A 14,056-nucleotide genomic window follows, 5' to 3' on the forward strand; every position below is an offset into this window, starting at 1 on the left:
AGAATGAGAATCTTCCGTTCCATCACATCGGTGATGAGAATCTCTGGTCCTCTAGTCCTGCCTCCTCTTGTTTCTGGCTTCCAGGTGCTGAATGATGCTTCATGCACCTTACCTGTAACTAGTGTTTGCTTTTTTTTTTTAAAGTCTGTGTTATTCAGTATTATGAAGCATTTGACCCAAATAAATAAATCAATAAAAACAGTACTAATCATTAAATGCATTCTGTTTCTTTGAATCACTGTATATAACTGTATCTGGGGTGGTGTGTGTGTGATTCTAGTCTTCCACACGAACAACTGCACCCTAGTTAACATTGCTTCAACAACAGGGACATTTTATCACGGCCATCTCATTCAATTCAAATTCAAATTCAATTCAACTTTATTTATATAGCGTCAAATCACGGCAATGCCATCTCAAGACGCTTTACAGACAGAGGGGAAAACATAATGAAAGCCAATTCATAACAGCCTATATAAGGAAACCAACAGATTGAGTTGACTCCAACTCAATCTCCCATCCTGAGCAAGTACACTGGCGACAGTGGGAAGGAAAAAACTCCCTTTTAACAGGAAGGAAACCTCCGGCAGAACCCGGCTCAGGACAGGCAGCCATCTGCCTCTGCTGTGTGGGGGGAAGAGGACAGAAAGACAACAGACAACAGGAACTGCTACTCCCGGCTGAGACAGGAGAAATACATGTTAATGATGCTACACACTAAGGGATGCTAACCATCCCTAGTTATAGGACTTATCAAAAAGATAAGTCTTCAGCCTAGTCTTAAAGGTGGGGAGGGTGTCTGCTTCCCTAACACTAACTGGGAGCTTATTCCATAAGAGAGGGGCCTGATAACCAAAGTGACACATCAGCTGAGAGATGAACAGGGGATGAAAACAACTGACCACTTTTCGCAAACAGTCAGATCAAAACATTCTTGAACTCTGACTGCCAGAAGGCTTTGAGGAACACAGATCTAATTTATTTTAATGTTAAAATAATTTACACGGTGGCCAGTTGAAAACACAAAGGTCTAGGTTGAATTCAGGTTCATTTTGAATAGAGTTAATATCTATCTATCCATCTATCTATCTATCTATCTATCTATCTATCTATCTATCTATCTATCTATCTATCTATCTATCTATCTATCTATCTATCTATCTATCTATCTATCTATCTATCTATCTATCTATCTATCTGTCTGTCTGTCTGTCTGTCTGTCTGTCTGTCTGTCTGTCTGTCTGTCTGTAAAAGAAACTCCTCTCTCACCCACCCCTCCCATCTCCCCAGCGTAGGCCGACTCTCTCCATCTCTCCAGCTTGGGTTCTCTACCAGAGTCCTGGGAGGCTCCTCTTCAGTATCTCAGCTGTTCCTGGGACTGATCTCTTCTGGATGGAGATGTCTGATGTTTCACCAGGTATCTGTTGGAGCCACTTCTCCAGAGTGGGGGACACGGCCCCCAGTGCTCCCATCACTATGGGTACTACTGTTGCTTTCACCCTCCAGGCCTTCTCCAGGTCTTCCTTTAGGTCTTGGTACTTCTCCAGTTTCTCCTTTTTCCTGATATTTCCATCATTGGGGATGGATCCATCGATCACTACGGCTTTCCTCTGCTGCTTCTCCATGATCACTATGTCCGCTTGGTTGGCCACCACCATTTTATCTGTCTGGATCTGGAAGTCCCAGAGGATCTTAGCCCTCTCATTCTCCACCACCTTGGGGGGAGTTTCCCACTGGGACTTAGGGGTCTCCAGTCCATATTCTGCACAGATGTTCCTCAGTGGTCTTCCTATAGACCATCAACATTTAGTTACTCCAGTTGGCAGCATTGCAACTTAATGACACATCCTACGCCTCACTCACTTCACCTCTGAGCAATCTCTTTATTAGTTTAACCCCTTAACCACCGGCGGTCCGCCCGCGGGCCATTTTCCGTTTTTCTTTTTATATCACGCTCGTACAATATCTTAGACGTTTCCTATTTCAATAAAACTGCACATGACGCACCGGTGGGCTCTCACCTTCTGATTGACCCCATTTTTGACCAATTGGATTGATCCATGATCCTTCCTTAGCCAATAATACCCACTGAGAGTCAACCTAGGTGGTCTGACCATCACATGTGTTTCTGCTTCCAAACCTGGTCCAACAGCTCTGACGCCAGTTCTGACACCACTGCCGTAAAGCCAATAAAATTCCCGTCACGGCGATGTGCGGCTGGTGTGTGTGGGATGTAAAATGGCTTCAGGGGGTCCGTGTGTAAACATTTGTGACAACGTGCGTACTTGTGTGCGTCAGTGCACAAAAGCAGAAGAAGCCTTTTTTGTCCGCTTTTCCTCTGTATGAACTTTTGCATAAACACGCCAAAAAGTGGAAATACACCCGCCAGGAGGTGGAGGAGTCGTTTACACCCGCGAGGAGGTGGAGGAGGCGTTTACACCCGCGAGGAGGTGGAGGAGTCGTTTACACCCGCGAGGAGGTGGAGGAGTCGTTTACACCCGCGAGGAGGTGGAGGAGTCGTTTACACCCGCGAGGAGGTGGAGGAGTCGTTTACACCCGCGAGGAGGTGGAGGAGACGTTTACACCCGCGAGGAGGTGGAGGAGACGTTTACACCCGCGAGGAGGTGGAGGAGTCGTTTACACCCGCGAGGAGGTGGAGGAGTCGTTTACACCGGCGAGGAGGTGGTGGAGTCGTTTACACCGGCGAGGAGGTGGAGAAGTCGTTTACACCCGCGAGGAGGTGGAGGAGTCGTTTACACCCGCGAGGAGGTGGAGGAGTCGTTTACACCCGCGAGGAGGTGGAGGAGACGTTTACACCCGCGAGGAGGTGGAGGAGACGTTTACACCCGCGAGGAGGTGGAGGAGGCGTTTACACCCGCGAGGAGGTGGAGGAGTCGTTTACACCCGCGAGGAGGTGGAGGAGTCGTTTACACCCGCGAGGAGGTGGAGGAGACGTTTACACCCGCGAGGAGGTGGAGGAGGCGTTTACACCCGCGAGGAGGTGGAGGAGTCGTTTACACCCGCGAGGAGGTGGAGGAGTCGTTTACACCCGCGAGGAGGTGGAGGAGTCGTTTACACCCGCGAGGAGGTGGAGGAGTCGTTTACACCCGCGAGGAGGTGGAGGAGGCGTTTACACCCGCGAGGAGGTGGAGGAGGCGTTTACACCCGCGAGGAGGTGGAGGAGGCGTTTACACCCGCGAGGAGGTGGAGGAGGCGTTTACACCCGCGAGGAGGTGGAGGAGTCGTTTACACCCGCGAGGAGGTGGAGGAGTCGTTTACACCCGCGAGGAGGTGGAGGAGTCGTTTACACCCGCGAGGAGGTGGAGGAGTCGTTTACACCCGCGAGGAGGTGGAGGAGTCGTTTACACCCGCGAGGAGGTGGAGGAGTCGTTTACACCCGCGAGGAGGTGGAGGAGTCGTTTACACCCGCGAGGAGGTGGAGGAGACGTTTACACCCGCGAGGAGGTGGAGGAGGCGTTTACACCCGCGAGGAGGTGGAGGAGTCGTTTACACCCGCGAGGAGGTGGAGGAGGCGTTTACACCCGCGAGGAGGTGGAGGAGTCGTTTACACCCGCGAGGAGGTGGAGGAGTCGTTTACACCCGCGAGGAGGTGGAGGAGTCGTTTACACCCGCGAGGAGGTGGAGGAGTCGTTTACACCCGCGAGGAGGTGGAGGAGACGTTTACACCCGCGAGGAGGTGGAGGAGTCGTTTACACCCGCGAGGAGGTGGAGGAGGCGTTTACACCCGCGAGGAGGTGGAGGAGTCGTTTACACCCGCGAGGAGGTGGAGGAGTCGTTTACACCCGCGAGGAGGTGGAGGAGTCGTTTACACCCGCGAGGAGGTGGAGGAGGCGTTTACACCCGCGAGGAGATGGTGGAGTCGTTTACACCCGCGAGGAGGTGGAGGAGACGTTTACACCCGCGAGGAGGTGGAGGAGACGTTTACACCCGCGAGGAGGTGGAGGAGACGTTTACACCCGCGAGGAGGTGGAGGAGACGTTTACACCCGCGAGGAGGTGGAGGAGTCGTTTACACCCGCGAGGAGGTGGAGGAGACGTTTACACCCGCGAGGAGGTGGAGGAGACGTTTACACCCGCGAGGAGGTGGAGGAGTCGTTTACACCCGCGAGGAGATGGAGGAGACGTTTACACCCGCGAGGAGGTGGAGGAGACGTTTACACCCGCGAGGAGATGGAGGAGACGTTTACACCCGCGAGGAGGTGGAGGAGTCGTTTACACCCGCGAGGAGGTGGAGGAGGCGTTTACACCCGCGAGGAGGTGGAGGAGTCGTTTACACCCGCGAGGAGGTGGAGGAGACGTTTACACCCGCGAGGAGGTGGAGGAGACGTTTACACCCGCGAGGAGGTGGAGGAGACGTTTACACCCGCGAGGAGGTGGAGGAGTCGTTTACACCCGCGAGGAGGTGGAGGAGTCGTTTACACCCGCGAGGAGGTGGAGGAGTCGTTTACACCCGCGAGGAGGTGGAGGAGTCGTTTACACCCGCGAGGAGGTGGAGGAGTCGTTTACACCCGCGAGGAGGTGGAGGAGTCGTTTACACCCGCGAGGAGGTGGAGGAGTCGTTTACACCCGCGAGGAGGTGGAGGAGTCGTTTACACCCGCGAGGAGGTGGAGGAGTCGTTTACACCCGCGAGGAGGTGGAGGAGTCGCTTACACCCGCGAGGAGGTGGAGGAGGCGTTTACACCCGCGAGGAGGTGGAGGAGGCGTTTACACCCGCGAGGAGGTGGAGGAGGCGTTTACACCCGCGAGGAGGTGGAGGAGTCGTTTACACCCGCGAGGAGGTGGAGGAGACGTTTACACCCGCGAGGAGGTGGAGGAGACGTTTACACCCGCGAGGAGGTGGAGGAGACGTTTACACCGGTGTGCGCATGCGTGCAGCGATGCGTGTCTGGTAGAACATACACTTATTACAGTCGCAGGACTAATGTGGGATAAAAATTTCTTGTTTGTCTTTATTAGTCTGTCATGTGATTGTGATGGAAACCCAGCAGCTCTTCAGATGAAGAAGGAGCAGCTCCTTCCAGAGGAAGACTACATTCCTGCCCTTCAGACCACCAGGACCCCTGCTCATCATAACAGCTACATATTCTGCTCTCCTGCTTTTTACTTTACTTTTACAAACACTCTTTATCAGACAATAGTTCAAAACTTATGTAAATTGTATTGTGTTCTGGTGTTTTTATGATTCCATTTTGTTTACATTACATAACATGGCATTATATTGTTTTTAATAATATAAAAATGATGACCGTAAAACTTATTCTGACTCTTTCATTATAATGCACAGTAGAAAAAATAAGCTTTTAGTGTGTTTATGCACCACCTGGTGAATTTCAATAAGACTGATAGTAAATATGAATATACAGCAAGATTCCTCTTGATACCACCTTTCTGTCATGGGTCTGAGGGCCCTGGTGTGTGTGTGTGGGTGGGTGTGTCTTGTTTTAGGTGGAGCCTTTGTTGGCCGTTATCCCTCACAGCTGAAGGCAATCGTCTCATTTCATGGCCACAGTATATCTACCCTGGTTTGAGCACTACTCTCCGCCGGATTGTTGCATACACTTCCTTGGTAACGTTTGGTGATCTTGTGTTTCCTTTGTCCTTGCTGTTTGAAAGAACTTTGCCTTGTTGTTTCAGAAACCCTTCTGTTAACCAACCACCAGTCCCTCAGTTGCCATTCCTGCCTACCTGCCTGCCAACTTGCTCCGTCAACTCCATTTGCCACCTTTTTGCAAATAAACTGTTTTTGTTACCGCAAGCTCATGCTTCCGCGATTGGGTCCCCTTTTTTTTTCACCCTCGGACAGAACGATCCGGCCTAAGAATGGACCCAGCGGACGCTAAGCCAGACCCACAGCTTGAGAGGCTTCATCAGATCCTTGCTAATCAAGGTATTCTACTTGGACAACACACCCAAAACATCCAGTACATTGGGGATCAACAGTAAGCTATCCTACAACAGTTAACTCATTTGAGGGAAAACATTGTTCTACCATCTTGTGAAAATCCTCAGTCTCCTGCTCTTCCCTCCTCTCCTGATCAGCCATCTGCATCTCTGGTAAGAGAGGTTCATATTCCTGACCCACGAAGATATTCAGGTGAAGTAGGTAAATGTCGCAGCTTCCTACTTCAGTGTTCATTTGTTTTTGAACAGAAGAAACTATCCTACTCCAGTGACACTGCTAAGATACACTTTGCAACCAATCTGCTGGATGTTAAGGCGCTCACCTGGGCTGATGCATTCTTGAGCCGACCTGCCTCTCAAGGCCTTACATATGACTCCTTTGCCAAAGAGATGAGAAAGACCTTCGACTCTTCTGTTAGCGGTAGAGATGTCGCCAAGAATCTCCTTTGCCTCAGACAGGGAAACTTAAGCGTAGCCGAATATTCCATTGAGTTTCGTACTTTGGCTGCAGAATCCAGCTGGAATGATGACGCTCTTTATGATCTCCTTCTGAATAGTTTGACTGAGAAAGTGAAGGATGAGCTCGCTGACCGTGACACTTCTCAGTCTTTTGATGAACTTGTTTCCCTGGCTATTCGTATTGATAACCACTTGAGAGAGAGGCTTAGAGACAAGTATTTTCCTGCCCCAGGTTTTTCAGCAGCTTGGTCGAACCCGCCTGACCCAAACCGAACGGCAGAGAAGGCTACGGATGGGGGAGTGTCTTTACTGTGGAAGGACTCGTCATTTGATCCGGAGCTGTCCTGTACAACCAAAAGACCAGGCCCACCAGTAAGAATTGGGGCACTGGTGGGCCTGTCTTCTTGCACATCCAAGGCCCCTGCTAATACTCAGCTATGCATCACCGTCTGTATTAATCAACAATCTTTTCCTGTTTCAGCTCATTGATTCGGGCGCCGAAGCTTGTTTCCTTGATGCTAACCTGGCCACGGAGATGAAGGTTTCTTTACTCCCTCTCGAAACCCCCCTCACCGCCAAAGCCTTAGATGGTCGTCTTATCGCTGAGGTAACACATATCACCCCACCACTGAAGTTGGTTCTATCTGGAAACCATGTGGAAATGATTCAGCTCCACGTAATTCCTTCTCCGGATGCTCCTCTGGTTTTGGGACATCCTGGTTAAGGCTTCATAACCCACATGTCAACTGGAACCATGGCAACATAATCAACTGGAGTAAATATTGTCATCAAACCTGTCTTCGCTCTGCTCTTATCGCTTCTCATCATCCTCCATCTGAAGTCTCCAGCCGTTTTTATTACTTGTCTAGGCCAGAGAGACAAGCCATGGAAAGCTACATCAAGGAATCCCTCTCTTCTGGCATTATTAGACCTTCGTCATCTCCTTTGGGGGCAGGTTTTTTCTTTGCAGAAAAAAATGATAAAACCCTCCATCTGTGTATTGACTATAGGGGCCTTAATAACATCACCATCCAAAACAAGTACCCCCTTCCACTAATCAACTCCGTTTTTGAGGCTCTCCAAAGTGCAACTATATTTTCCAAGTTGGACCTGAGAAATGCCTATCACTTGGTTCGAATCAGGAAAGGAGATGAGTGGGAAAATGGCATTCAAGACACCTTTGGGTCATTTTGAGTAGCGTGTTATGCCTTTTGGTCTCACTAATGCTCCCGCTGTCTGTCAGGCCTGAATCAATGATGTTCTGAGGGATTTCCTGGATAGATTTGTTTTTGTCTATTTGGATGACATCTTGATTTTTTTTTTCCTCAGTCATCTCGGTTCCTTTTCTGGTTTGGACAGATCATAAAAACATGGCTTACCTTCAGACTGCTAAGAGACTTAACCCTCGGCAAGCTCGCTGGTCTGTTTTTTGGAAGGTTTAATTTCACCCTGACCTACAGACCAGGGAGCAAGAATTCAAAGCCTGATGCCCTTTCTAGCTTGTTTTCCCCAGAAGATCCTCCTGCCAGCCCAGAGAACATTCTTCCTGGCTATTGCATGGTAGCTGCTGTCACCTGGAAGGTTGAGCAGACTGTATTACAGGCACAGAGATGTTGTCCTGCTCCGGGTAATTGTCCCCAAAACAGACTGTTTGTTCCTCCCACTGTCCGTTCGCAGGTGATCCAGTGGGGGCACTGTTCTCGAGTTGCATGCCACCCAGGGTCTACTAGGACCCTTTCTCTCATTAAAAGAAGATTCTGGAGGCCACCAATGGATAAGGACATCAGGGACTATGTCGCTGCCTGTGTTGTTTGCTCTCGGGGAAAAAGCTTCAACCAAGCCACCCATGGGCTTGTTGAATCCCCTTCCTGTGCCCAGCTGACCTTGGTCTCACATTGCCCTGGATTTTGTCTCTGGTTTGCCCCCATCCAGAGGTAACACCGTCATACTTACCGTGGTTGACAGGTTTTCCAAAGCTGCACATTTAATTGCCCTGCCTAAGCTCCCCACTGCCTCTGTAAAGGCTGACCTCCCCTCTCAACATTTTTAGGATTCATGGCATTCCCCTGGATATTGTGTCTGACAGGGAACCCCAGTTTGTGTCCCAGGTTTGGAGGTCTTTTTGTCATGCTCTCGGAGCCACTGTTAGCCTATCATAAGGTTTTCATCCCCAAACTAATGGCCAGGCAGAGCGGACCAACCAGGACCTGGGGGCTGCACTCCGCTGTGTGGCTGCTTCTAATCCCTCCTCCTGGAGTGACCATCTATGTTGGGTGGAGTACTCTCATAATTCCCTGACCTCTTCAGCCACTGGGCTTTCTCCATTTGAGTGTTCCCTGGGTTATCAGGCTCCTCTGTTTCCGGACCAGGAGGCTGACATTTCTGTTCCGTCTGTGCAGCATCACATCAGGCGCTCTCGACGACTTTGGAGGGACACCAGGGCAGCTCTCCTTCGGACTGCTGAGCACAATCGGCAGTTGGCCGATCGCCGTCGGGTCCCGGCTCCCGGCTCCCGCATATGTCCCAGGTCAGCAAGTTTGGTTGTCCTCTCGTCATGTTCCCTTGCGGACGGAGTCACGGAAGCTGTCTCACAGATTTATTGGGCCTTTTCCTGTTGCCAGGGTCATCAATCCTTCTGCTGTTGCCCTGAAATTGCCACCTAGTATGAAGATCCATCCTGTTTTTCATGTGTCCCAACTGAAGCCAGTATCCGTCAGTCCTCTGGTCCCTCCTTCCAGGCCCCCTCCGTCCCCCCAGCTCATTGATGGTCTTCCTGCATTTACGGTTCAGCGCCTTGTGGATGTCCGCCGATGTGGGCGCTGCCTCCAGTACCTGGTGGATTGGGAGGGCTATGGCCCTGAGGAGCGTTCCTGGGTTCCCAGGTCTCGGATTTTGGATGCGGGGCTTGTCCGTGATTTTCATCGTCGTTTGCCCCATGGGCCGCTGGGTTTGAGCACTACTCTCCGCTGGATCGTTGCATACACTTCCTTGGTAACGTCTGGTCTTGGTGAACTTGTGTTTCCTTTGTCCTTGCTGTTTGAAAGACCTTTGCCTTGTTGTTTCAGAAACCCTTCTGTTAACCAACCACCAGTCCCTCAGCTGCCATTCCTGCCTGCCAACTTGCTCCGCCGACTCCATTTGCCACCTTTTTGCAAATAAACTGTTTTTGTTACCGCAAGCTAATGCTTCTGCGATTGGGTCCCCTTATTGAATTTGGAATATCCAAAGTGGCCATTTGGAGACTCCAAATGGGGAGTGCATGAACATACTTACAGTAAAACCCTCATAGAATAGTTGTGGCTGCTATTGTCACCAAATTTTAACTGGTCATAGGAAAGGCTTCATGCTACAGCTACATCTGATTTTCCAGTCCATATCTCCATCTCTCCATGAGCAGCATGTTGACAGAGTAGAAGAGAAATTCAGATGAGGGGAAAAAAACTGAAATTTCCTTGTGTTCCAACTCCAATAACTTTATGCTGGTTACAATAAATTTGAAGACTCAAGGTAAAACGTCAGTGTTTTCTTTAAAAAGAGACTATGCTTTTGAATATACTCCAAAGGGTTCAAGAACAGCGGCTACTTTAATTTGAGTATGTCTTTTTCAGGCGCATTTGGCATTTTGGGGGGTGACTGTTAAGGGGTTAAGCCCCTCCCCTCAGACAGGATATTTCCCAATTTTCACACAAACAGTTTTTACAAAATCCTCTTAAATACAAACTACACACAGATTTAAAAAAAAAAAAAAAAAACAATTCAATTCACAATTACGAACAAAAACAATTGTTTATGAACTATATGATGTGTGCTTGCTCGGTCATGTGATGGTGAGGTCATTTCCGCATGCTGCTCGTGTCAGCATTTTAAACATGGGTGTTGCTTCGGTTTAGAGGCACTAGTGGGAAGAAGATGGAAAGCAACAAGCCAAAATTCGCCTTGTGCTGCAAAATAATTTTTTAGATATCAATTTCTCTCTCAATGGTGAGTTCAGGAGGTTCACAGGGGGTTTTATTTACATCATTGCCCTGTCTTGTCTATCAGTCCTCTCATCCTGTCTTTTCTTTCTTAGTCTTCTCTGGCTTCTCTCATCTCACCTATCTGTTCTTTCCTCTGTTTTCTCCTCTTCCCTGTCTTATCTTCTTCTCGTCTCTGTCTTGATCTGCCGCCTTTTCTTCCTCTGTCCTCTTGTCCTCCCCTCTGTCTTTTCTGTATTTTCCTTCTCTTGTCTGTCATTCTTATTTTGTCTTTCTTTTCCTATTCTTTCTGTTTTTCTGCTTTCTCCTTTTTATCTTCTCTCACCACATTTGAGCACAATTTTTAGCTTTAGGTTGTTTTTTTTTTTTTTTTTTAACTATTGAATTCAGCATCATAATTACTGCATCTGATTATTCCACAAGTCCATTGCAACCATCTTCAAATGTATTGTTGTCACTTCAGCTTAACTTTCAAGCCATATAACCACATTCAAAGACCATTTTGAGATTTAAACGATTGTATTATTTGCATCAGCTGCACAATAACTTCAACTAAGGCATTAATAGGAACATTTTAACCATCTTTCTTTGAATCATTTTTCAACTCTCAACCATTTTCAACACAATTTTGAGATTAAATCTTTCTATTACTACTTTATACTTTAGCTGAGCATTTAACAAGCAAGTTTGAACTATTTTTAACCATCGTCAACTCATTTTAGCTAGCCTGTCAGCCATTTTAACGATTAAACATCCCTTTTTGCTTTACACGTCTTTTGAGCTTTCATTAATTTCAGGTTTTTTGTTGTTTTTTTTTTTAGCATTACAGTTCAAACGTTTTCGCATGACAGCATTTACACTGTTGTTCTCCAAGAACAGCCTATTTTCTAGTTATTATCGCTCAAGGCCGAGGCTCTTGTCCACCATGCCTTCAGTTATGTGCTGCAATGAGAAAATTTTGCAAGCTGCCCAGTCATAGAAGGTAGAAAGTGTATGAATAAGTGCAAGATGCAGTATTAGTGTGGATAAAAGCTGCAAAAAAGTGTTTAAAGTTAAGAAACTAAGTTGTTTTTTTTTTATTATTAAAAAATTGCAAATTTTAAATTGTTGCTTACAGTGATTTCTATAAACAATATAACACAATATTTAACTACTGACTTTAGAAGTATCATTGTATCTGCAACGTACTGTCATGTCAAACTTTTCTAACTGGTCCAGAGGTCTGCAACAGTTCTTTGTCCAGTACATTGTGGTCATGTCTCCATGAAGTACATAAAATTAAAACCTCGAATCACCAACAGCTCACTCTACAACTATCAAATCTAAAACATCTTGTTTTGAACCAGTTGTTGGATCGATTATACTCTCTTTAATCAGGGGCCTAAAAAATGGTTGGTTGCTTATAATGTAAGCATCTTTTAGGTTACAGTCTAAAAACGTCCGGCTCTGTGCTTAGATGTGTGTTATGTCGCCTTTAAATTGTGCACTATTTTATATTGAGCTTTCTCTGAGTCCTCCTTTTCCAATAAGAAGTTTGTCGCACAACCTGATCGCATCTGGACGTTTCGCATATGGACGCTTGTTGCGGGACCTGATCGCATCTGGACGCTTGTCGCGTGACCTGATCGCATCTGGACGCTTGTCGCATGACCTGATCGCATCTGGACGCTTGTCGCGTGACCTGATCGCATCTGGACGCTTGTCGCATGACCTGATCGCATCTGGACGCTTGTCGCGTGATCTGATCGCATCTGGACGCTTGTTGCAGGACCTGATCGCATCTGGACGCTTGTCGCGTGACCTGATCGCGTCTGGATGCTTGTCATGTGACCTGATCGCATCTGGACGCTTGTCGCGTGACCTGATCGCATATGGACGCTTGTTGCGGGACCTGATCGCATCTGGACGCTTGTCGCGTGACCTGATCGCATCTGGACGCTTGTCGCGTGACCTGATCGCATCTGGACGTTTGTCGCGTGACCTGATCGCATCTGGACGCTTGTCGCGTGATCTGATCGCATCTGGACGCTTGTCGCGTGACCTGATCGCATCTGGACGCTTGTCGCGTGACCTGATCGCATCTGGACGTTTGTCGCGTGACCTGATCACATCTGGACGCTTGTCGCGTGATCTGATCGCATCTGGACGCTTGTCGCGTGACCTGATCGCATATGGACGCTTGTCGCGTGACCTGATCGCGTCTGGATGCTTGTCATGTGACCTGATCGCATCTGGACGCTTGTCGCGTGACCTGATCGCATATGGACGCTTGTTGCGGGACCTGATCGCATCTGGACGCTTGTCATGTGACCTGATCGCATATGGACGCTTGTCGCGTGACCTGATCGCATCTGGACGTTTGTCGCGTGACCTGATCGCATATGGACGCTTGTCGCGTGACCTGATCGCATCCGGATGCTTGTCAACTAACCTGACCACATCTGGACGCTTGTCGCGTGACCTGATCGCATCCGGACGCTTGTCAACTAACCTGACCACATCTGGACACTTGTCAAGTGACCTGATCACATCTGGACGCTTGTCACGTGACCTGACCACATCTGGACACTTGTCGCATGACCTGACCACATCTGGACACTTGTCGCGTGACCTGATCACATCTGGACGCTTGTCGCGTGACCTGATCACATCTGGACACTTGTCGCGTGACCTGATCACATCTGGACACTTGTCGCATGACCTGACCACATCTGGACACTTGTCGCGTGACCTGATCACATCTGGACGCTTGTCAAGTGACCTGATCACATCTGGACACTTGTCGCATGACCTGACCACATCTGGACGCTTGTCAAGTGACCTGATCACATCTGGACACTTGTCGCGTGACCTGACCACATCTGGACGCTTGTCAAGTGACCTGATCACATCTGGACACTTGTCGCGTGACCTGACCACATCTGGACACTTGTCACGTGACCTGATCACATCTGGACACTTGTCGCGTGACCTGACCACATCTGGACACTTGTCACGTGACCTGACCACATCTGGACACTTGTCGCGTGACCTGATCACATCTGGATGCTTGACATCCATGTTGTGAGCAATTGAGTGTCTGCAGATGTGCTGTCTGGTGCTGGAAGTGAATTAACTGGACCAAATGAAGGAGAACCATCTGAATGAGCACAAATTATAATAAAGTTTCACATATTTTAGTGAAATGTTGGAGGAAAAGTCCATTTGCTGTGTTTACAGAAAGCTTTTATCTTCATGTGCTCTTAGTTTTCATTTTTGCTTTAAAAGGATTAGGTTCACAAATCTAAAGCAGTAATAATTTCTATTAAACCTTTTTAATATCACATCTGCATATGAAATAAATGATTTCTTCATTTAAATGCAAAGAGTTTATGGTCAATAAACACAGTAACACATGACTTCAGCAGGAACAGAACCGTTTCCAGAGAACTTTTTGGGGGAAATTAAGTCTAAAGAGACAAGTTCAGACTGAAACCAGCCAGACTCACAGGAACAAGTGACTAGACTAAAAGTACAACAAAAAACAAAAAAGTTTGACCTTTTATCACGTTGACAAGCAGTTGTAAGATTGTAAACGGTTAAACGTTAAGTAAAATCCCAGTTCTTCCAAGTCTGGATGGAGTTACTTACACAGGACTGGAGTTCAGAGAGCAGTGGTCCACCATCATCTCTGGGAGAAAGTCCAGCTTAAAAGAGGCCAT

General features: G+C 48.2%; 1 protein-coding gene across 6 annotated transcripts in view; it reads right to left on the minus strand.

Moving 5' to 3' along the window:
* celf1 (cugbp, Elav-like family member 1) overlaps nucleotides 1-14,056 on the minus strand; it is a gene marked incomplete at both ends in the record, with an annotated part of 75,978 nt that extends 61,922 nt beyond the window's left edge. For all 6 annotated transcript variants that reach the window (XM_079238290.1, XM_079238289.1, XM_079238292.1 and 3 more), the window contains one exon: nucleotides 13,986-14,056. In XM_079238290.1, coding sequence (XP_079094416.1) covers nucleotides 13,986-14,056 — 71 coding nt within the window. The remainder of the gene's footprint in view (nucleotides 1-13,985) is intronic.

The sequence above is a fragment of the Telmatherina bonti genome (genome assembly GCF_933228915.1).
Source record: "Telmatherina bonti genome assembly, chromosome: 1".
NCBI lineage: Eukaryota > Metazoa > Chordata > Actinopteri > Atheriniformes > Telmatherinidae > Telmatherina > Telmatherina bonti.